The sequence below is a fragment of the Orbicella faveolata genome, unplaced genomic scaffold (assembly GCF_042242905.1).
Source record: "Orbicella faveolata isolate gen_17 unplaced genomic scaffold, um_ofav_v1 contig_35, whole genome shotgun sequence".
In the NCBI taxonomy this organism is placed as follows: Eukaryota; Metazoa; Cnidaria; class Anthozoa; order Scleractinia; family Merulinidae; genus Orbicella; species Orbicella faveolata.
In genome coordinates this window covers 26,126,948-26,149,244 of record NW_028301564.1, presented here as the reverse complement: position 1 = coordinate 26,149,244, position 22,297 = coordinate 26,126,948, and the positions used below count along the sequence as shown (strand labels likewise).

The window sequence follows — 22,297 nt, the reverse complement described above, 5'->3', positions numbered from 1 at the left end:
CCATCCCTCTTGATCGGATCAAAGAAAATAGTTAATTCTTCTCTTTTAAATGGCACTGTCAATCACAATGAAGACCCGTTTTGGGATACATTTCACTATAGTTAAGCAGCAAGCGAAAATCAAAACAATATTTGCACATTCCTACAAAGCCAGAATATCCAAATGATAGAATTATTCAGTTAAGCTACAGGCTCGAAGTTCAATGACTTGTGGGGCAGCCTCATCAGGGTCTATCAATACGGTTGTTCCTACGGCCATCCCCATTTACTTTCGCGATGTTTTGTTGCGGTCGCCGTCTTTCTCCAAATAACAGTTCTTCAATTCGTTTTGCTTGATGAAAACTTCGCCTTGTTAACAGCTGGATGGAAGCAACGCGAAAACGCCTACTTCTCACTGCGTACATCAACGGGTTAAATAAAGAATTTAGAATACTCAGCAAGGTGGCGAGGATGAGAAAACCGCACGAAAATTCAGGCGAATATCCCTCGACACCGGCCTGTCCAGCTGCCATAAAAAATACAATGGTTGGAACATAGCAGATCAAAGCCATAACAGTGATTGTCATTGTAGTTTTCACAATTCTTATCTCGTTGAACATTTTTTTCTTGACTTCAAGGGAAAGCTGTTGACCCATGGCTTGTTTCTTATAGCAGCGCACTTCTTTATACACAAGGACACAAAAACAGAAAATTAACACCACGCAGATTCCTCGCAATGTGTTGCTGAGGGTGAGAAGTATGTCACTAATGATCAATAAAAGACAAGTAGCAAGAGCGATGAGCCATGCCGTTACTGAATAGATCACTAAACTGGTGTTAGTGACGCTCCTGTTATGAAAAATAGGGTGTTTTAAAGCAGCATAACGCTCTCCACTAATCAAGACAAGATGATACAAGGATGCGGTGCAAAAAATGTCAAAAATCCATCCCAGTGCGTCGGTTAAAGCGCAGAAGTGTGTAGTCGAGACATTGCCGCTTGGTAAAAGTAAAATAATCTCCATGGCAACATGACATGGCTGAACAAGTAAACCCACTGAAACGTCTGTGGATGCCAAGCAGGCCAGCAGTATGTTGGCTTTTGTATTTAACCTCCGTTTGGTTTTGACGCCGACAATTACCAAAACATTTAACAAAATCGTAAGCGAGCACGTGGAAAAGTGCACAGCTATCGAAAAGATAAGCACAGCCTGAATGGAAGTCAGAAGAAAGGGTTTGCGTAGCAACTGAGATAAGAATACGAAATAGCACTCTATAGTTCTGGATCCGTTCTGAGTCGAAGAAATAGTTGAATTCATATTCCATGTAGTTTAATTCTCGGCGAGCGAGCGAGTGACAAAATTTTGCAGCTGCCAGTATATTTACCTGTGTTTGATCGTTACAGTCAAGTAGTTTTTATTTTTCGTGGAAAAAAATTAAGTATTTCCTCGGTGTTATCCATAATCCAGTAATAACCGTACACTTGCTTTGAATGCTGACGTTCACTTGAACTTTTGTAGCAATCCTAACTTGCTGTGGATGTTCCCAGGAAATTTATCAACACATCTCAACGCTCCTCGCACGCAAATCAAACATTTCTCACATATCGCGACAAAAGGGATTTCTATCAATTTCAGCCGAGGAAGAAAAGACATATTAAAAACCCCAGATGATACGATTAATCATAAACACGACAAAATACTTGAACTTGATTAGTTACCTTACAAATGATCAAAGAGACCAGGGACCCGTTTCTCGAAAGCCCCGGAAACTTTTCGGGCCCGTAAAGCCATCGCAAAATCTCGAACCTTACGATTACAGAACTGTTTTATTCACATATTCCCAATATGAAGAAAAGCACCCTTCATACAAGAAGTTTCAGGCGTATACACTTCTCCGTTTTTAGATACAGATGGACTGAAAATGGCTTTACGGGCCCGAAAAGTTTCCGGGGCTTTCGAGAAACGGGTCCCAGAGCCTAATTACTTATCACTAAAGTGGTCGATAAATCACTGGTGTAGCAAATTCACTTTTTTATGCTAAATCAATTGCAAAATCGTGAACTAAGATCCTGCTATCTCACAGGAGAACTTGAAAAGTAAAATGATACTAAGTCAAAGACTAATGCAAGGCTGACACGACGTAGTATATTTGAAACAATATTTCGTCAGAAATTTCGCCAGACCAGCCTTCTTCAGGTTTTGATGTTACTAAATTATGAAAATAAAATGAAAATGTTATATTATGGTGGATGTCGCAACACATATTTCGAAACTAAAAGGAGTGGCGGAAATTACTTATACAAGTTGATACAAAGAAAACAAAACAGAAAAAGATAGAAGTATGTATATATAATAAAATTATAAATAGCATTTTAAAAACCGTGAACATAAATCAGTTAAAACATATTTTTTAATGACGCTGAGCCGCAATTCGCTGTTGTATTAGCACAACATTTTTTTTCGTTTTTCTGTTCTCATAATTGAATCGCTTGGCATCAGAAACCATAATCGAAAATGGCTCATACAGTCATTTAATTGGCACTTTCAAACAGAGATGGAATACTCTCAAGCTAGTGTTTGAATAACACTTTTCGTCGGTCTTTTCGTCGTGAACGTCGTGCTACACATTTCCTCCTGTTGGAAGAGAAGAACTGGGGCGAAAGTAGACACTAAAACCCATGCCTCCCGGTCGGTGTGTTTGCGATCGATCGATCCAAGATGGAAGAAGTTGACAATATTATCATTCACACGTTCAGGCAAATCGGCTGGTGAGTATTCACCTTACAACTTGTTTCCTTTTTGTCTAACAATAATCCAACAATATCATAGCTGTTTTATGTCCATACTGTATTTAAAGTGGGGGAACTGTGTCCGAATGTTTTTGGGAAGATTTGTAATTCAACCTCTGGAAATTAAGTTTGAATCCACTCACGTTATCTTGTAATTACACTCCTATCTTCGACCTATCTTCTCAGTTAATGTAAGAAAAAGTCAAATACGATGGAACAACGTGTAATAATTGCAATATTATTATTGATCGATTTTACCTTATGTGTCACACATGTTTTGTATAGGTAATCATATGATTTCGAGTGCAATTGGAATAAATAAGCACAAGTAAATTTTTCAAAGGCCAGCAAAATTATGGGCGTGTGCAATTTGTAGTCTTTGAAAAATTTGCAAGTGGTCAATTACTCCAAATTGCATGCAAATAATCTTATGATTACTTGTTCATAACACACTTGAAAACATGTTATATAAGATCCTCAACACATTGTTTCCTCAGCCAGTTTGCAGTGTGTTTGGTATTCAAACACATTTGAACATTTTTCGAAAATATTCACAAGACTTCCCAAGAAGTCTTTGGTGGGGTGTTGGTGATCTTCAGAAATCTTTGGCAATCTTCAGTTATCTCCAGAAGGGTTCAGGTGATTGGTGGAGGTGTTCCAAAATGTTTGGGTGATATTTGTTGATCTTCAGAAAGGTTCGGGTGATCTTTGGAAGTGCTAGGAAAACATCTAGTTACCTTCAGCTATCTTCCGAATGTATCAGCTGAACTCCGTCCACCTTCAAAATGCCTCGGATTACCTTCGGTAGTCATGAGTGTCTTTGTGCTAACTTCAGATATCTTCATTGTAATTTGTAATTTGCATGTGTCAAATTTGCACTCGTGTTTCAAATTTCCACTGGTAATTATTTGTCAAGTGTATTAGTATAGGTTATCATATGGTTTCGAGTTTGGAATTGATTTGCACTTGTGAGTTTTCAAAAAGCAGAAATTGCACGAGCCGCTTTGGTGAGTGTAATTTCAGCTTTTTAAAAAACTCACAAGTGCAAATTAATTCCAAATTGAACGAGAAAAACCATATGATTACTTATTAATAATATATGGTTCTCACTGGAAAACATTCCCATAATATTTTAATGATGCTTGCCTACAACAGTACCGTTATCAATCTCTTCTTTACTCTAAACAGTGACATCCCTGAAGATGTGTCAAGCTTAAGGGAGTTCACCACAGCTATGATAGTGGCAGCAACATCAAAATGCCTTCGGTTGATCAAGGATGATCTGCAGATACCATCTGTGCTGCCTGCTAGCATGTCCTCAAAGTTTCGACTTGGGACAACTTTAGCTACTGCTTGCCAGGTGTGTTTGGTAAATCATCAATCATTTACACATTGGTGTTTGTCACACAAGCCATGATATGTTTGGTCTGCACCAAGAATTGACACCTTTTGAAGACCTCCCAAGTTGGATACATGTTCTCCTGATCTGTTAAAAATTCTGCTTTTTCTCCCATCTTCCCTATAAAGAAATTTTGTTCCTCCTTATATTTCCGATCAAATTTCTTGTTAGTAGTTTGAGATATCCCTTGTTCCCTCAAATTAATCAAAAAATATCCCTTGTTCCCATAAAATAAATGATCATATTGCCTTGGGAATCCCAGAGCACCAATTTTTTGTGTGTGTGTGTCAGCCAATCAGATTTGAGTGGAATGACCTCTGAGTCTGCACAGAATGATTAGGATTCTGTGTAATGTGGACTTTCAAATTGGACCCATTCAAAATAATGCTGGCATTCTTGGTACTGACCATCAATGGTTTTAGACTCTTAGCCAAACAGAGAGTTACAACTAGTTGCATGTTTTGATGGCCAAACTATGAAAAACTTGGATTGATGGATGAAAATTTGATCAAAGTTAATACAAATAGGCCCAAGTCCAGGCCAGATCAAGGCAAACATTAACGGAAGCAGAAGCCAGATACTTCCCGTGACTTTTGTGGGCCAGGGTTTTATATATATAGACTGAAGTGAGGTGTGCTCGTTAATTTATGTTTTTCATATCCATACATATGCAGGGGTTTCATTAAGGGCCCGGTGCCAGGCAAATTGAACGGCTGTGAGGATGATTTTGCCCACCCAGTTTGACCACCTAGAGGAAAGTTTTTCTTATAAAGAAGTTTAGTTCAAAATGTTTTGCCCGCCTGAGTAAACCAGTTACCCTCCTGCTAGAAACAGTAATGAAACCCTGCATATAATCAATGGTTAACCATCACATGTCTGTTTGTCATTGTAGGAGGTTGGTTACCGTGGTGAGATAGGATATCAAACCTTTCTCTATTCCAATGAAGCTGATATCAGAAAGGTGTTTATGTTTTTAGTGGAGAATCTTCCAAAAGAGAGTTCAGAATCTGCTAGTGAACCTTTAGGTAAGTTTTTGCCTGTGGCTTGAATGAAAACAACAGGCAGACCTTTCAGGGAAGTATCTTGCCCATGAAAACATAACCCTGAATAAATGCCTTGCCCTCTTTGTTCCACCATAGAGGAGGTAATAGCCCCCACCCCCCACTCCCAAGAAATCCAAATACCCTCCCCCTTCCCCCTCCAGAAACAAAACAGCAAAATTTTGTGACCCCCACGAATTCCAAAATTGCTAATTTCATGTACCCAATTTATATCCTTTAGACCTTACTTTAACTTGAACTGTTTTGTTTTCCCTTTGGGGTCACTAGTTTGCATCCTGACTTTTCAAATAAGCAGTTACGTTTTTTTCTAACCAGGCTCCTCTGTGATGCTGCACAGACGAATATCAGCTGAGTTGTCCAAACGACTGACTAGGCCTTGGACACCTTCATTCTGCAAGAAAGATAACATTGGCTGGAGCGGAACAAAGCCAAGAGTCTGGCACAGAGAGGTTTGTGTTTATTCCCAGCCTACCTTTCTATATGTACTTGTCTTATTGTCATTAGTGGTTTCTCTCAGTGTAATGAGTAGGGTGGCATATATCCCGCGTTTAACTGAACAAGTGCAATATTCTCCCAGTGCTTGGTTAATAAGAAAAAACTGTATTTCACAGGGAGCCAGATCTGTCAGAAGATTTCATGCTTGTCCTCTGAGAGTCCCGGAAGGTCTTGGAGATTTGACCAAGAAAATGCCAAAAGGTGATATTTCATTTCCAACAAATGAGAGTTTGATTTCTGTGTTTTGGTTCAGATTATTTCCTTTGCACTGTAAACTTAGGTCTCTACTGATTCTTGTACAAGTCTGCTTATCTTTGGTGATCTTTGAACTGTAGTGTAGTAATTCTCTTGTTAAAGGGATGGTTTCACAGCTTGGCAAATATACAAACTATAACTTAAACGCATTCAATCCTGCTGTTTTTGAAAGCTCATGACTAGTGCAGGAAGCTTTCCTTTGAAACTTTCATGGTCAGTTGTGGAAAACAAGGTGGCCTTTCTCATTGGAATAAATTTATAATGACAATATGTTTGCATGTTCCCGAATACCATGCACCAATCAATTCCACTGTTTAGATACCCATTGGATGCTGGTGTGTATATGTTCAGAATAAATCCTTCTTGTCGAAGAGTACACTCAATGGTCAGTGCCTAATTTGACATTTTTTGTGTGTAAATCTATTGACATCTTCCACAAAATCTGTGCATCAGTCATCCTACTACTAGTTGTAGTCACAGTACATCTTTGATTGCTGAGGTATGTGTGGTTTAATAAGAAAGCAACAAAGGTATTAAAGGAGCCTGGCAACAGTTTCCAGAGTTTTTGTTACACAATATGCTTTGACAAATGAATGCTACCTCTGTTTATCTAAATTTTCAAAAATTTAAGGTGGCTCTGAACCCTCCTGACAGAATTTTTTAAAACTTTGCAAAAGTTTCATCTCACCCTGCAAATCAAAATTCAGAAATAGAAATGGGGATCACTGAGCTCATTGTTGTAGTGAATAGGAGTAAAAGCTAAAATTAAGGTGTTTTTAGCGGGTCACACTGTTGCTATGGTAATGCATTGTCTCATGAAAATGATAACAATGTGTTGTCCAATGACTGGGCAGTTTTTTGATACCATGATTGTAACATCAACTGATAAAAACTAGTTATAATGACCCATCAAAGTCTTGGAAAGTGCTGGAAACTGTTAGCAACCACCTTGATGTTCATGCTAATCTGTGCGCATGTGCCAAACTGTGAAACCCTCCTTTTACAGGTAAGTTTGTGCCTTACTCAGGTGCTTAAAATAGCATTATTTACCAAATGAATGTCAATTGTGTTTTCTGTTCTTTATGTCAGAGTTGAAGATGTACTACAACAGCAGTTCAATGCCATTCATTACAAGTCAACCTTCATCCCGTCAAGATGTACCAGCATCTGTGCTTGAGGCCAATGCTATAGCGGTTACCCTGGCTAACGAGTGGGAAAATGAATGGAATCAGAGTGGACTAGCATCACGACTATCCAAAGAGGTAGGTGTGCTGATCAACTTCCTTTGTGAGTGAAGTCCTTGAAGAAATTCATAGCAGCAGTTTTTGGTGACAAGAAGTTGTGTGGGTGATGAGCTGAGACTGTTGCCCTGGTTCTGCTTGTTTTAAAGGGAGAATGATGATGAAATGGGCAAATTGCTATCTAGTGTTAGTATAAATGTGATTATCCAAAATCCACTGAACAGTGATATTTCTTTTGGATGCATTGCTTCATCCAAGCTGAAAACAACTGGGCCCTGATTCTTGGAAAACCTCTACATGGTCTCAGAAATCAAATTAGCTTTGTATGCTTACCAACTAGCAGATTTTGTTTTGGAAGCAGATGGAAACTATGGATTGGAAGGGGTAGGCACTTGATTTAGCTTGGTTTTTCAACTGATTATGTGGCAAAACTGATAGCTTTGCTCCGATCAGTTGGCGAAAAATAAACAACAACTATGAAATGTTGTTACTAAGACTGCAGGCTGGGAATTTAACTTTGTAGGAATACCTTGCACAGAAGAGGGAACGTTTGGAGAAAAAAATCAAACAGCACTTGCAGAGTGAGCTGCAGAGAGCTAATCAGAATGCTGCTACAAATGCTGACCTAAGTGACATTGTCTCATCTCTGTCAGGTACAAAAAAATAATGTGCTATATCATTCAAAACTCCATCAGTGATGATAAGAAACATGAAATTGATAATAAAAGTATTACATGTATTTGTGTGATTTTAAGTTTGTTATTCGTTGGCAGGGAAACGTTATCTTGAATATAATATTTTAATGGGCATGTGGAAAAAAACCCTAAATGACTCTTGATCTCATGCCAAATTCTCCTTTTTGCATAGAAGCAAGCTAAAAGCAGTTTGCTAGGAGAATCTTGCACTCTATCAGATGTCTCTTATGGTCTTTTTTCATCACCCCTTCATTTATTCTTTCAAGGCAAAGTATAGAAAATGTACGAAAAGCAATAAGCAGATTTTGTATGTCGATCTCAGCGTCTGAGGCAAAGTTGCCAAAATCTCTGTTAACTGTATTGGAGTGGTTAGGATGATAGTCATTGGGTATATAAGCTAGTCTTGGTGCAGAATTAGCATTGCCTTGTTTGTATTTGTTGTCATGTGGCTCCTGTGACAGAATTTGGTGGATAAATTGACTTCATGGAACAAACGATCACCTGGTACATTGTACAAAATCCGTCCTGCTGGTAGGCAAAAAGAATGTCAAAGCCTCCAAAACAAAGTGATTTCAACCAGTCAAGCATGACTTTTCTTTGTTTTTTTATGTCTCAATGTGTAGCTTGTCTTCCAGCATGGCTGGTGGATTTTGTACCATGTGACTGTCTGTTACAAAAGGCATATTGGTTGTAAAATTTGACGTTTTGTTTTGTTACATTTTTTCTATCACAGACAGAACATCAGGAATTGCCGCACCATCTAAGGGATCCAGGTTTACTCGCACCGAACAACTTCAGTTTGCACAAGTAAGATTTCTATCGAATCTGGACACAATTTTGAACTCTTTGTTGTAGAATTGTGAAAAAAATTGACTATATTTTAATTAAGCTGACGAATTTGTTTTGCATTGAAGCAGTCATGTCCAATATAGGCCAACTGATATGGTCTAAAAATAGCCTTACAATCTGTACGGTTTGATCCACCGTATTCAGTGACCAATAAAAATTAGAAGTTTTAATGTAATTTTTAAAATGTAATCAAGACTAAAAAATACTGCTGCACAACAAACCAGCCTATTTGAACAAAGGAACGGCAGATTAAAATTTACCACCTGGCGTTTACATAGACCAGTTATCTCTGCAGTAACTATTGAGTATGATTTAATATGTTTTTTTCTCTTTGTTAGGATGAGCAAAAGGCCGCTGCCATGGTGGGCCTGAGCGAGGAAGGACCTCCTAAAGTGGACACGGAAGAGGTGAAACATATTGTTGCCTAATTTCAGCAGCTTTTTTGTTTATTTTGGTCATAGAAGTCCATTCACCCAAGTGTCTCTGTTGGCGAGAGGGTCCTTATTGAGATGGGTCCTAATAAAGGGAAGAGGGTTTCTACATCATTACCATATGCACCCCTTTTCACCTGCTCTTGTTCACTTCTCTTTTGAACGTTCAACATAACACTGATTAGAACTGGCCCAATTTATGTTTAATAGAAGAATGGTCACTGTTTCGTGTAAAAATAAGACAATCACTACATGTATCTAGTATAAAAAAAAAATTCGTAAAAACGCGGGAAAAATTGCTTTTTAGTTTGGCCTTGCACTTGATTAGCCAGCGAACGCAGACGTATTTCTGGCTGTCACTTGTCTTCGCCGAAAATAGGGCTTAAGCACGCGCGTTTTTGAGACGCGGACGGTAGCCGGAAGTGAGCTACTTTCACTTTTAACTTGTCTTCACACAACCATATTCACATTGCTAAGTATCTTTTCTTCATTAGAGATGAGTAGTATAAAAAATCTGGGAGACAATACGGTCCTAGCATGCGAAATCGTCTCTTCCGGTTACCGTCCGCGTCTCAAAACGTGCTTAAGCTCCCTATTAAGAGAGACAAGCGACAGCCGGAAATACGTCTGCGTTCGCGTGCTAGCACTTGATTGGTGGACGAAATAATACCTCTGCTTTGATTTGTTGAAACGTTTTGCACACAACCAAGCACGTGGTGACGATTTTGTTATATCGCATTTGTAAACTCACTCCATATATTAAATAGCAAATTGTATGTGTTTTTTTTCCCGCAGGAAATGAGGAAGAAGAGAGAGGAAGAACTGGAAGCGCTTCAGTCTAAACTAAGCGAACTGAACGCCTCCATTGAACACGGTGAAGTGGAAATCAGAAAATCCCAGGCCGGTATTCAACAGGTTAGTGGCTGATTGATTAAAGTGAAATGTTTGCACAGGTCATCTCCTTAGCTGAACCGTTTTACACAAAAGCCAACCTTAACTGAGATTTTCACAAAATTATTCCGCGTCAAATGCGGTTTAATGTCACTACAGACTGGTCTGAATTCTGGACGCAACGTTCTGGGTTGGTAGCATTCTCTTCGCAAGAGCCTTTTAGTCACCTGGTCGACGAGCCTTAACGACATGTCATAACGAGTAACTCTGGAGTTCAAAATGGGTTTGTACAAACCAGCCAACGCAAACTTGTTTTTTTATGCTAAATTGATTTCCTCTATGACTGTGACAGGGGGATGAATTGCAGAATGTTCTACCCTCTTTTCTCTCACTTCTCGGTAGAATTTGGAAACTTAGCGGAAGTAACACAATCTTTGCCTACGGTTTATTCGCGTTTTTCAATGGCCCCATTTCTACTTGCTCCAGGACCTCGTTCTGGATAGATTAGGAGTGTTTCCTTGAACAAAACTGTGAGCAAGAAAATCAAAGGAATCTGCGGTGGAAAGCGTGACCAGGGCTTCTAGTTCTTCAATATATTTGTTTATAGAATTCTGACCTCCCTGCTGGAATGACACGGTTTTCTACATGTGTGATTAATATGCTTCAAAAGAGTGAACAGTGTCTCCTTGGTATTAAGTGCACTGACGTTTAGACAAACGTGTTTTATTTCAGACAAACGAACAGATATCCAGCCAAAAGGCCAAGAACTCAGAACAGGAGGAGGTTTACAAAGTGAAGAAAAAAACCATGGACTTGCTTCCTGACGCAGAGAATAACATCGCTAAATTGCAGGTGATAACGAAATACTCTTGGTGAAATACAACTCTTCTCCACTTGATCTCTTTTTGTTATCTTTATCGTTTGCTTTCGCTTGGCCAGTTATAGCCCCTAAAGAACCTTGTAAATGGTGTAGACCTTTGCTCTTGTCTCCTGTATTTCCTTTCGCATTTCTTGAAAGAGTAGTCTAGTGCTAAATTCCAGGTCACTTGATTTGTAGCATAAACCATGGATATGAATTCTTATTGCAGAGTGTTGTAGATGCGAGCGCACAGCGACTTGTGAACTTGGCTCAGCAGTGGGAGAAACACAGGGCTCCTCTAATTGATCAGTACAGGGAACTCAAACAGCTCAATGCCAACAAAGTGGTTAGTGCCTATTGTTTTGCCTCATGGTATTTTTACGGTATTTGAAAATGCGAGAGTTACTTGGGAACAAGATGTGGATTTTATAGCCGATCTACCCAGGAAACGCTGCAGTCCATGTATGATGGCCTTTTCCGTGAAACTACCGGAAGAGTTTCCCATGAGTTGTGCCACAATAAATAATGCCATTTTTTGTTTTACGAGACGCAAAACCCGGGGGACTTGTAAAATTTAAAAATTAAAATTTTCGTCGAGCATCCATGTCACTTTCGTATCGAATTCAATTCGAAGGACACCTCAGAATTAGAGGAGCTAAGTCGCGGTTTACTCATCTTAAAAAGTTTAGCCTAGATTTTTCACGTTCGTTGTTTGTAATCCGCGTCCATCTTCTTCATCTGTAACCATCCTTCTTCCTTTATGGTTGATTATTATCTCTTTAGTATTTTCTTATCTTCAGTTAAAGGGAATTTTGTACGTGGCCAAAATACCATGACCGAGCTCTTTCAAGAGTATATTTATGTAGAAAAACATCAGCGGTATATATATTGACCAGAAAGGACTAATACAGCTATGATTAAGATTGGGAAAGAGGGCACGGAACACCAACGATAAACGTGAAAAGTTGGAGTACGCATGGTGTTATTTTGTTTGATGTTTGTTGTTGTTGTTTGCTTTCAGTCTGAGGCTCAGAAGCAACTGGAGGAGATTAAAGCTTTGAGAGAAAGAATGAAGGAAGTTGCAGATGAAGCGAGAGGGAAAGAAGACATTTATAAACAATTGGTAATGCGTGTGACAATTTTTCTTATACGCATTTGTTGTCCCTAATGTTATAGAAAGATCACTTCTACCGGCACTTCACTATAAAATCAGCTTATTTCGTACACTGTATTATTTTATATGTACTTCATTCGGCGATCTTGCAGTTTTGATGCATGCTATTTGGAAGTACAGTAGTCGTCACAAGTTTCTAAGTTTTTAAAAATGCTAGGCAATAATCGTTTTCGATCCTAAATGACAAGGAAGGGGCGGAGTTTGGTTTCAGAGGTTTGTGCGACGCTGTCGTTTGTGCGAAGGGTCTAGAAAATGGAGAAAGAGAGATCACACGTTGGAAAACACGTTTGTCACATTTGAACCTAGTCATGTGGCCTCGCTTTTACGATTCTACGATTCTAATGCTGTAAATTAGTTCGGTGGTGTAGCAGCTCTCGTAAGCTTGTAATTCTCTTCATTGTCAGCCGCTGTTATTGTTTTGGAGCTTGGGGGCATTGTTTCTGTTGTTTGTTCTATTGTCCTCTCAAAGGGTTTCAGGCCATTCATGTGAGACCTTACGAGGGCTGCAACATGACTTAATAAGTTCTGAAAACCCCACTTGGGAGAATCTAATGACATCCCAGTTGTAGAGCGTCCTCCTGGTGCTTAGAAAGGCAAAGATTTTCACTCCTGTAACTGAGTTATTAGCTCTCTCATTCATATCTTCATTTGTGTTTTTCCAGGTTGTTGAATATGAGACCATGAGCAAAGATGTGAACCGGTCAGCGTACACTCGGCGTATCCTGGAAATTGTCGGAAACATCAAGAAACAGAAAGAGGAAATCAACAAGGTTGGTGGTTGTCCAGTGCAGTTGCTCTCATTGCGGTTTTGTCAGCCTGTTTGTTATTTAGTCGGTATTTTAATGCCAAAATGCCTTCTCTTCCCTTCTCATTTCTTTTGTTTTCATGCTGTAGATTCTCATCGACACCAAAGATGTTCAAAAGGAAATAAACCAATTATCGGGGAAGCTGGATCGAACCTTTGCTGTCACTGATGAGCTTATATTTAGGGTTTGTACATTCTAGATTTAAGTCGAGAATTTTGAAAAATGTAGAAATTTTCTCGTAGTCGTGACGCCCACAGTTTGGTTGCCGGATTAATTTGTTAGTTTGTTGTTTATTGCTGTTAACTTGAAGAGCATACCGTCTCAAATTAGTCGAGAAAACAGCATTAGTTCGACTGCTTCTTTGGGTTAAGGGAATCCGTTGACGTGCTCGATGGGTCACCCAATGTTGCGATGTTTGACGTTTCAGCGTGACAACGTGAAAGAATACAGCCTTGCCGGGTCAGTTCAGGCTTCTGAGTGCAGTAGTTTCTGCTATGTTATCGCAGATTAGGTTTTGCTGTAACGGTTTGTAACTTTGGTTACGCTATTTCAAGTTGTGTAGCGTTTCGTTTCTGTTGCAGGATGCGAAGAAGGACGAGTCTTGTCGAAAAGCTTATAAATACTTGGCAAGCCTTCACGAGGTACGATCTGCAACTGGCTTAAAAATACGAACTCAGACATTGGAATTCAACAATAATAGTTTAATATTGTAGAACAGTCCTCGGTAATTGACAGGACACTATTAGCAAGTGAGCAGGAATAAAAAAAATAATAATAAATTAAATGAAATAAAAAAAATTGAATATCGAGGACTACTTAACAATTAGACCCGTAGCCCTTATAGCCCACGAGGCGAAGCCGAATGGGCTATTGACCCGTGGCCCTTGAGGGCGAAGGGTCTAATTGTTTTAGTACTACCCAACTAGTCGGACAGAAAAGGCAATAATAAAGTTAGCAAATGCAAGTTGAAGAAATATTTACTTGGAATAAAACGAAAGAAAGCGTCACGCTCGATTGCGCCAATTTTGCTACTCGAGGACTATTACTAATAGTCCTCTAGTAGCGTAGCCAACTAAAATGCAGGATTTGCATTAGTCCACTAGTTGGGTGATACTAAAGTAAAATAGCCTTGAGAAAGCGATGAGATCGTTTTCTCGTAATTTGTTAAAACTCCGCCTCCAGATGAAATTCACCAAAATGAGATGAGATTTACCATTGAATAGCGGCAGTAGAGATTGTGTCATTATGTCGTCTTTAGTTCGTTATGATATTTACTAAAGTATGTTATCTCGTCTTTCTTATTACTTCTGTCGTGTTTCAGAACTGTAAAGAGCTGATTGCCTCGGTGGAAGAGACTGGATTGATAGTGAGAGAGATAAGAGATTTGGAGGATCAGGTGTGACAATACTTTGTAATGAAAGAAAACTGTTTAATCGGCACACTGTAGAATTTAAATGCTTTTAAAACACTTCTTCATAAAAGCTGCTGTCGTTAAAACTGTAGTTTCGTTTATAAAGCTGTCAGTCACAATTTTGTCTACACCAGCTTGGCGATGAAAATACAATTTTAATCTGAAAATGAATCCATTTATAGCAGTATTTGGTATGTTTTCAACGTTTCCGTTAGTTTTATCTCAATAACGTACTGTGTCCTTTCAAAAGCACTTCTCGTTAGATTCGGTTTAAGATTCTCTCCAGTCCTTGCAATCCTACTTTTGACCGCTGGAATACCGCTGGCGGGAGTAAATGACTGTTCTACGTTACTGTCCTTACAGATTGAAATGGAAAGTCAGAAGAACACAGCTACTAACCTGGAACGAATCTCAGGGGATTACAAACAGATGAAAGAGGAGAATAACACGCTGGCAAAGAAACTAAAAGCAGCCAAATAAGTGAACAGGAAATTATTTTACACAAATAGATATTTTTTAATGAATAGTGCATCACGGAATAGAGAATTTGATTGAAGTAACGTCTTTCGTCTGGATCGTTTGTTGTCGTTGTTGTTCTTGTTAGGGTCATTTATGAATCCATTGTTGCATGGACCAATGGCCAGACATATTCAGGATTTGCAAGTGCACGACTTGCAAATCACCTTCACCGGCTCAACTTCGCGCCCTGTGGCGCATAAAGCCTGGTTTTCACTAGCGACGAAAGCACAAGCTCAAGCAGAAACGCAAGCAATAGAAATGACCCAAGTGAAATTAACAAACGGACGTCAGTTTTTTATGCGTCTATCCTCTTATTGAGGATAAGTGGTGTCATAACATTAGCAAAGTGGCTGTGGAACCATGAGCCGCGGTAAACTTTGACAATGTTATGACGAGATTTATCATCAATAAGAGAACAGACGCATAAGAAACTGACGTCAGTTTGTTTTTTACAAGAACAAGACCCCAAAATGGTCAAATGCCGGGAATAAATTAGGGAAAAGATGCTATAAATTTGCCGTAAACAAAGAAAAGTGAATTTTATTCAAAATGAGGCGAACATTGCAAATAGCTTATCTCGCTTTTTGATTGGCTACCTAAAAAGGTCCATAAAATATCATTGGTGAAAAAGTTGACAGTTTGACAGCTGAAAGTTGAACTTGAAAGCTTGCATAAATTAAGATTTTATCCGTCTGCACTCTTATTGATGATAAAAATGAGCCAATCAACGCGCGAGAAATCAGACAGTAAGAACGAAATTCGACGTACAAACAAGCACAAGCAAAATCATCCGAACCTTCCAAACTGTTTAGGCGCGAAGTAATCTGGATCCAGTATTTTCCTTGCCCAAACAAAACCAGGTGTGGTAAATATCCTTGTGCTTGTGTTATTCTTCAGCGGTATTTCGTTTTCCCTTGTTGCAGCGCAAACGCAAGCATAAGCACAAGAAAAAGGAAAACTTTTGATCATTGTGCTTGTGCTCATGCCTGCGTCAAGGCCGTTTTCACGGTGAAATAAAAATTATTGTGCTTGCGCTTGTGCCTGCGATTGTGCTTGTGTCCCACGTTTCTAAGTGTGACCGATTTTTCCTAGTGTTACCTTTTTCTAAGTGCGACCCTTTTTTTCCGTGTGACCAACTTTTTCACAATTTTCAAGTGTGGCTCATATTTCTAAGTGTGACCTTTTTTCCAAGTGTAACCCATTTTTTTTCAGTGTGACACTTTTTTTCCAAGCGTGAGCCATTTTTATAAGTGTGACCCTTTTTTCCAAGAGTTTTAATCTATTTTCTAAGTGTGACCCGTTTTTCCAAGTGTGATCCATTTTCCCAGGTGTGACCTATTTTTCCAAGTGTGACCTCCTTTATTCCATAATTGACCCATTTTTTCACGTGTGACACGCGTTTCCAAGTGGGAACCTGTTTTCTAAGTGTGACCTATTTTTCGAAGTACGAGCCTTTTGCAAGTGTGACCCCCTTTTTTCTAGAAGCGACCCAATTTTCCAAGTATGACTCATTTTTCCAAGTGTGACACTTTTTTCTAAGTGTGACGCATTTTTCCAAGCGTGATCCAATTTTTAAAGTGTAACCCATTTTTCCAAATGCTACCTACTTTATCAAGTGTGACCCATGTTACCAAATGGGACCCATTTTTCGAAGTGTGACCCATTTTAGCAAATGCGACACATTTATACAAGTGTGACAAACTTTAACAAGTGTGACCCATCTTTACAGGAGTGATCCATTTTTACAAGTGTGGCATATTACAAGTGTGACCCATTTTTACAAGTATGGCACTTTTTTACAAGTACGACCCATTTTCACAAACGTGACCCATTTTTATACGTGTGACCCATTTTTACAAGTGTGGCGCATTTTTACAACTGGCACAATTTTACAAGTGCGGTACATTTTTATAAGTGTGGCACCTTTTTACAAAAGTGACCCATTTTTACAAGTGTCACCCATTTACAAGTGTGGTACATTTATACGCGTGTGGCACAATTTTACAAATGTGGAACATTTATACACGTGTGGCACATTTGTAAAAGTGGGACCCATTTATGTAAGTGTGGCACATTTTTGCAAGTGTGGCACATTTTTCAAAAGTGGAACAATTTTACAAGAGTGGCACATTTTTCAAAAGTGGCACAATTTTACAAGTGTGGCACATTTTTAAAAGTACAGTCTGGCACATTTATACAAGTGTGGCACAATTTTACAAGTGTGACCCATTTATTTAAGTGTGGCACATTTTTACAAGAGTGGCACAATTTTACAAGCGTGGCACATTTTTCAAAAGTCGCACAATTTCACAAGTGTGGCACATTTTTAAAAGTACAGTGTGGCACATTTATGCAAGTGTGACATAATTTTACAAGTGTGACCCATTTATTTACGTGTGGCACATTTTTTACAAGCGTGGCACAATTTTACAAGTATGGAACATTTTTATAAGGGTGGCACATTTTTACATGTATGGCACATTTATACAAGTGTGGCACAATTTTACAAGCGTGGCACATTTTTAAAAGTGTTACGCATTTATACAAGTGTGGTACATTTTTACAAGTGCGACGCATTTATACAGGTGTGACACATTTTTACAAGTGTGACCCGTTTAATCAAGTGTGACAGATTTTTACAAGTGTGACCCATTTATACAAGTGTGGTAGATTTGTACAATTGTGACCCATTTTTACAAATGTGACCTATCTATACAAGGGTGGCACAATTTTAAGCGTGTGGCACATTTATACAAGTGTGGAACATTTTTACAAGAATGACCCATTTGTAGAAGTATGGCATATTTTTACAAGTGTGGCACTTTTATACAAGTGTGACATAATTTTAAAAGTTTGGCATATTTATACAAGTGTGGCACATTTGGCACAAATTGTTTTTACAATAATGACCATTTTGTAGAAGTGTGGCATATTTTTACAAGTGTGACCCATTTGTACAAGTGTGTCAGATTTGTACAAGTGTGACCAATTTTTAACAAATATGACCCATTTATATGTGTGGCACATTTTTGCAGTTGTGGCATAATTTTACAAGTGTGACCCATTTATACAAGTGTGGCATATTTTTACAAATATGACCCATCTATACAAGTGTGACACATTTTTACAAGTCTGGAACAATTTTACAAGTGTGGAACAATTTTACAAGTGTGGCACCTTTTTACAAGTGTGGCACAATTTTACAAGTATGACCCATTTATTTACGTGTGGCACATTTTTACAAAGGTGGCACATTTTTACACGTATGGCACAATTTTACAAGTGCGGCACATTTATAGAAATGTGGCACATTTTTACAAGTGTGGCACATTTTTACTTGTGTAATCCATTTTTACAAATGTAACATATTTTTACAAGTGCGGCACATTTTTACAAGTGTGGCACACTTTTATAAGTGTGGCATATTTTTCCAAAAGTTGCACAATTTTACAAATGTGGCATATTTTTACTAGCATGGCAAAGTGTGGCACAATTTTACAAGTGTGGCACATTTTTACAAGTGTGGCACAATTTTACAAGCGTGGCACATTTTTACAAGTGTGGCACACTTTTACAAGTGTGGCACATTTTTACAAGTGTGGCACAATTTTACAAGCGTGGCACATTTTTACAAGTGTGGCATACTTTTACAAGTGTGGCACATTTTTACAAGTGTGGCACAATTTTACAAGCGTGGCACATTTTTACAAGTGTGGCACACTTTTACAAGTGTGGCACATTTTTACAAGTGTGGCACAATTTTACAAGTGTGGCACATTTTTACAAAAGTGGCACAATTTTACAAGTGTGGCACATTTTTACAAGCGTGCACAATTTTACAAGTGTGACATCTTTTTACAAGTGTGGGACATTTTTACAAGTGTGGCACAATTTTACAAGTGTGGCACATTTTTACAAGTGTGGCACATTTTTACAAGTGTGGCACATTTTACAAATGTGGGATATTTTTACTAGCATGGCACATTTTTACAAGTGTGGCACATTTTACAAGTGTGGCACATTTTTACAACTGTGACACATTTGGCAAAAATTCTTTTTACAAGAATGACCATTTTGTAGAAGTATGGCACATTTTTACCAGCGTGGCACATTTTTACAAGTGTGGCACATTTTTACAAGTGTGGCACTTTTTTACAAGTGTGGCACTTTTTTTCACGTGTGGCACATTTTTACAAGTGTGGCACGTTTTTACAAGTGTGGCACATTTTTATAAGTGTGGCACATTTTTACAAGTGTGGCACATTTTTACAAGTGTAGCACACTTTTAGAAGTGTGGCACATTTTTACAAGCGTGGCACAATTTTACAAGTGAGGCACCTTTTCGCAAGTGTGGAACAATTTTACACGTGTGGCACAATTTTACAAGTTTGGGGTAGTTTTACAACTGTGACCTACTTATAGAAGTGTGACCCATTTTTACAAGTGTAGCACAATTTTAAAAGTGTGGCAGATTTTTACAAGTTTGGCAGATTTTTACAAGTGTGGCACATTTTTACAAGTGTAGCACACTTTTACAAGTGTGGCACATTTTTACAAGTGTGGCATATTTTTACAACTGTGACACAATTTTACAAGTGTGGCACATTTTTACAAAAGTGGCACATTTTACAAGTGTGGCACATTTTTACAAGTGTGCACAATTTTAAAAGTGTGGCATCTTTTTACAAGTGTGACACAATTTTACAAGTGTGGCACTTTTATAGAAGTGTGACATAATTTTGCAAATGTTTAACATTTATACAAGTCTGGCACAATTTTACAAGTGTGACCCATTTATATAAGTATGACACATTTTTATAAGTGCGGCACAATTTTTCAAGTGTGGCACATTTTTATAAGTGTGGAACATTTTTTAAAAGTGGCCCATTTTTACAAGTGTGACCCATTTATACAGGTGTGGCAAATTTTTACAAGTGTAATACATTGATACAAGTCTGGTACTTTTTTTCAAATGTGGCAAAATTTTACAAGTACGTGTTACACAATTTTACGTGTGTGGAACATTTATACAAGTCTGGCACATTTTTACGAGGGGGCACATTTCTACAAGTGTTGCGTATTTTTACAAGTGTGGCACAATTTTACAACTGTGACCCATTTATAAAAGTGTGAGCCATTAATACAGGTGTGGGACATTTTTACAAGTGTGGCAGAATTTTACAAGTGTGGCACATTTTTGCAAGTGTAGCACACTTTTACAAGTGTGGCACACTTTTACAAGTGTGGCACATTTTTACAAGTGTGGCGCATTTTTGCAAGTGTGGGACAATTTTACAAGTGTGGCGCAATTTTACAACTGTGACCTATTTACAGAAGTGTGACCCATTTTTACAAGTGTAGCATAATTTTAAAAGTGTGGCACACTTATACAAGTGTGGCACATTTTTGCAAGTGTGGCACATTTTTACAAATGTTTAACATTTATACAAGTGTGGTAAATTTTTACAAGTGTGTCACATTTTTACAAGTGTGGCACAATTTTACAAATGTGACCCATTTGTAGAAGTGTGACTCATTTATACAGGTTTGGCACATTTTTACAAGTGTAGCACAATTTTACAAGCGTGGAACAATTTTACAAGTGTGTCACAATTTTACAAGTGTGGAACATTTATACAACTGTGGCACAATTTTATAAGTGCAGTACATTTTAATAAGTAGGGTACCTTTTTACAAGTGTGACCCAATTTTACAAGTGTCACACATTTATACAACTGTGGCACTAGTGTAATCCGTTTTTACAAATGTGACCCATTTTTACAAGTGTGACGCATTTTTACAAGTGTGGCACATTTATGCAAGCGTGGCACATTTTTACAAGTGTGATCCATTTATACAAGTGTGACACATTTTTACAAGCGTGACCTATTATACAAGTGTGGCACATCTTTACAAGTGTGGCTCATTTTTACAAGTGTGACACATTTTAACAAGTGTGACCCATTTTTACAAGTGTGACACATTTATACAAGTGTGATCCATTTTAAACAAATATGACCCATTTTTACAAGTTGGCACATTTTTGCAAGTGTGACCCATTCTTACAAGTGTGATCCATTTTTACAAGTGTTATCCATTCTTTCATTGTGACCTATTTTTCCAAGTGTGAGCTCCTTTTTTCAAGTGTGACCCACTTTTCTAAATGTGTCCTTTGTTTCCAATTTTTCCAAGTGCGACTTATTTTTTTAAGCGTGAACTTCTTTTTTCCAAGAGTGGCCCATTTTTTTTAAGTGTGACCCACTTTTCCAAGTTTGACCCATTTTTCCAAGTGTGACCTTTTTTTAAGTGTGATCCAGTTTTTTCAAAAGTGACCCACTACCCGTTTTTACAGGATTTACCCACTTTTCTAAGTGTGACCCATTTTTCTAAGTGAGACCCAGTGTCCCAAGTTGGACTCTTGAACCTCTCTATGAGGCTCAAGAGAGATTTTTCCAAATATGATTTATTTTTCCAAGTTGGACCCACATTTACAAGTGTAACCCATTTTTTGTTTGGCAATTTTGCTTAAGCGCGTCTCGCAAAAAGCCGCAAGTTGGACCCACATTTACAAGTGTAACCCATTTTTTGTTTGGCGATTTTGCTTAAGCGCGTCTCGCAAAAAGCCGCGTATCACTTAGCCTGAGAATGCAAGAGTATTTCTGGCTGTCGCTTGTCTCCGCCAAAAAATAACTCGAGCTTCGATCGCTCGAAGTTCTGTATTTCATCGGCATCCAGGATGATTCTTTTTGAATGCTCTTCAAACTATTCCGATCAGAGTAGCAACAATAATAGCCTGCCAACGCAGACGTATTTGCGGCTGTCGCTTGTCTCCGCCGAAAATAACGTCTGCGAACCCGAGCCAGGAAGCGATTTCTGTGACGTAATGACTTTTGTTTCTCTTTGGCCAATCAGATTTCATGATAGAATGAAACTCGAGTGCTCCTCGCAGCGAATACCTCGCGCAGTAGTTCTGGGGCTACCTGAGCTAAACTGTGATTGGCTTAAAATTCCAACGTCACAGAAATCGTTTCCTGGCTCGAGTTCGCAGACGTTATTTTCGGCGGAGACAAGCGACAGCCGGAAATACGTCTGCGTTCCCAGGCTACAACAATAACTGTCTTTCTTTCTCGAAGATTGAAACCATGATGACCACGATGGATCCACGAACCCGCTATTTGTTCCAGACAGTTAAAAAAATATAAACTTCTGCGATGTCAGATTTGAAAAACGGAAAGGAATCACTTTCGATGAACTCTCATGGTTTTTGAAACCATTCGCTCAACACGGCGAATCAAATTTGGCTCGGATAGAGCGACGGTCCGCGAATTTGATCTATAGAGGCGAACAGAACATGGATTTGCCGCCATGCCCTAGTTCGCTCCACCCGACCTTTGATCGAATTTCGCGCGATGCGTATACAGCGAAGCCTCTGGTTGTAATATTAA

The 22,297-nt window shown here is 38.6% G+C and overlaps 1 protein-coding gene across 1 annotated transcript; it reads left to right on the top strand.

Annotated features, from left to right (window-relative positions):
* Positions 1-2,667: 2,667 nt before the first annotated feature.
* On the top strand, positions 2,668-14,893 carry LOC110043521 (coiled-coil domain-containing protein 22 homolog). Its single transcript, XM_020748980.2, has 18 exons — positions 2,668-2,745; positions 3,955-4,126; positions 5,058-5,190; positions 5,542-5,675; positions 5,838-5,922; positions 7,066-7,238; positions 7,741-7,870; positions 8,646-8,719; positions 9,100-9,168; positions 9,988-10,107; positions 10,816-10,935; positions 11,172-11,288; positions 11,964-12,065; positions 12,779-12,886; positions 13,011-13,106; positions 13,504-13,563; positions 14,244-14,318; positions 14,697-14,893. Exons 1-18 carry the CDS (start codon positions 2,696-2,698, stop codon positions 14,811-14,813), a joined length of 1,935 nt encoding a protein of 644 aa, XP_020604639.2. The 5' UTR covers positions 2,668-2,695; the 3' UTR covers positions 14,814-14,893.
* Positions 14,894-22,297: the final 7,404 nt, after the last annotated feature.

Bases quoted from the DNA above. Each gene is read 5' to 3' on its own strand.
- LOC110043521 (XM_020748980.2), top strand. From the start codon at position 2,696: ATGGAAGAAGTTGACAATATTATCATTCACACGTTCAGGCAAATCGGC. The intron at 7,871-8,645 runs GTACAAAAAAAT...TTTCTATCACAG, and splicing joins CATTGTCTCATCTCTGTCAG to ACAGAACATCAGGAATTGCC. The intron at 10,936-11,171 runs GTGATAACGAAA...TTCTTATTGCAG, and splicing joins ATAACATCGCTAAATTGCAG to AGTGTTGTAGATGCGAGCGC.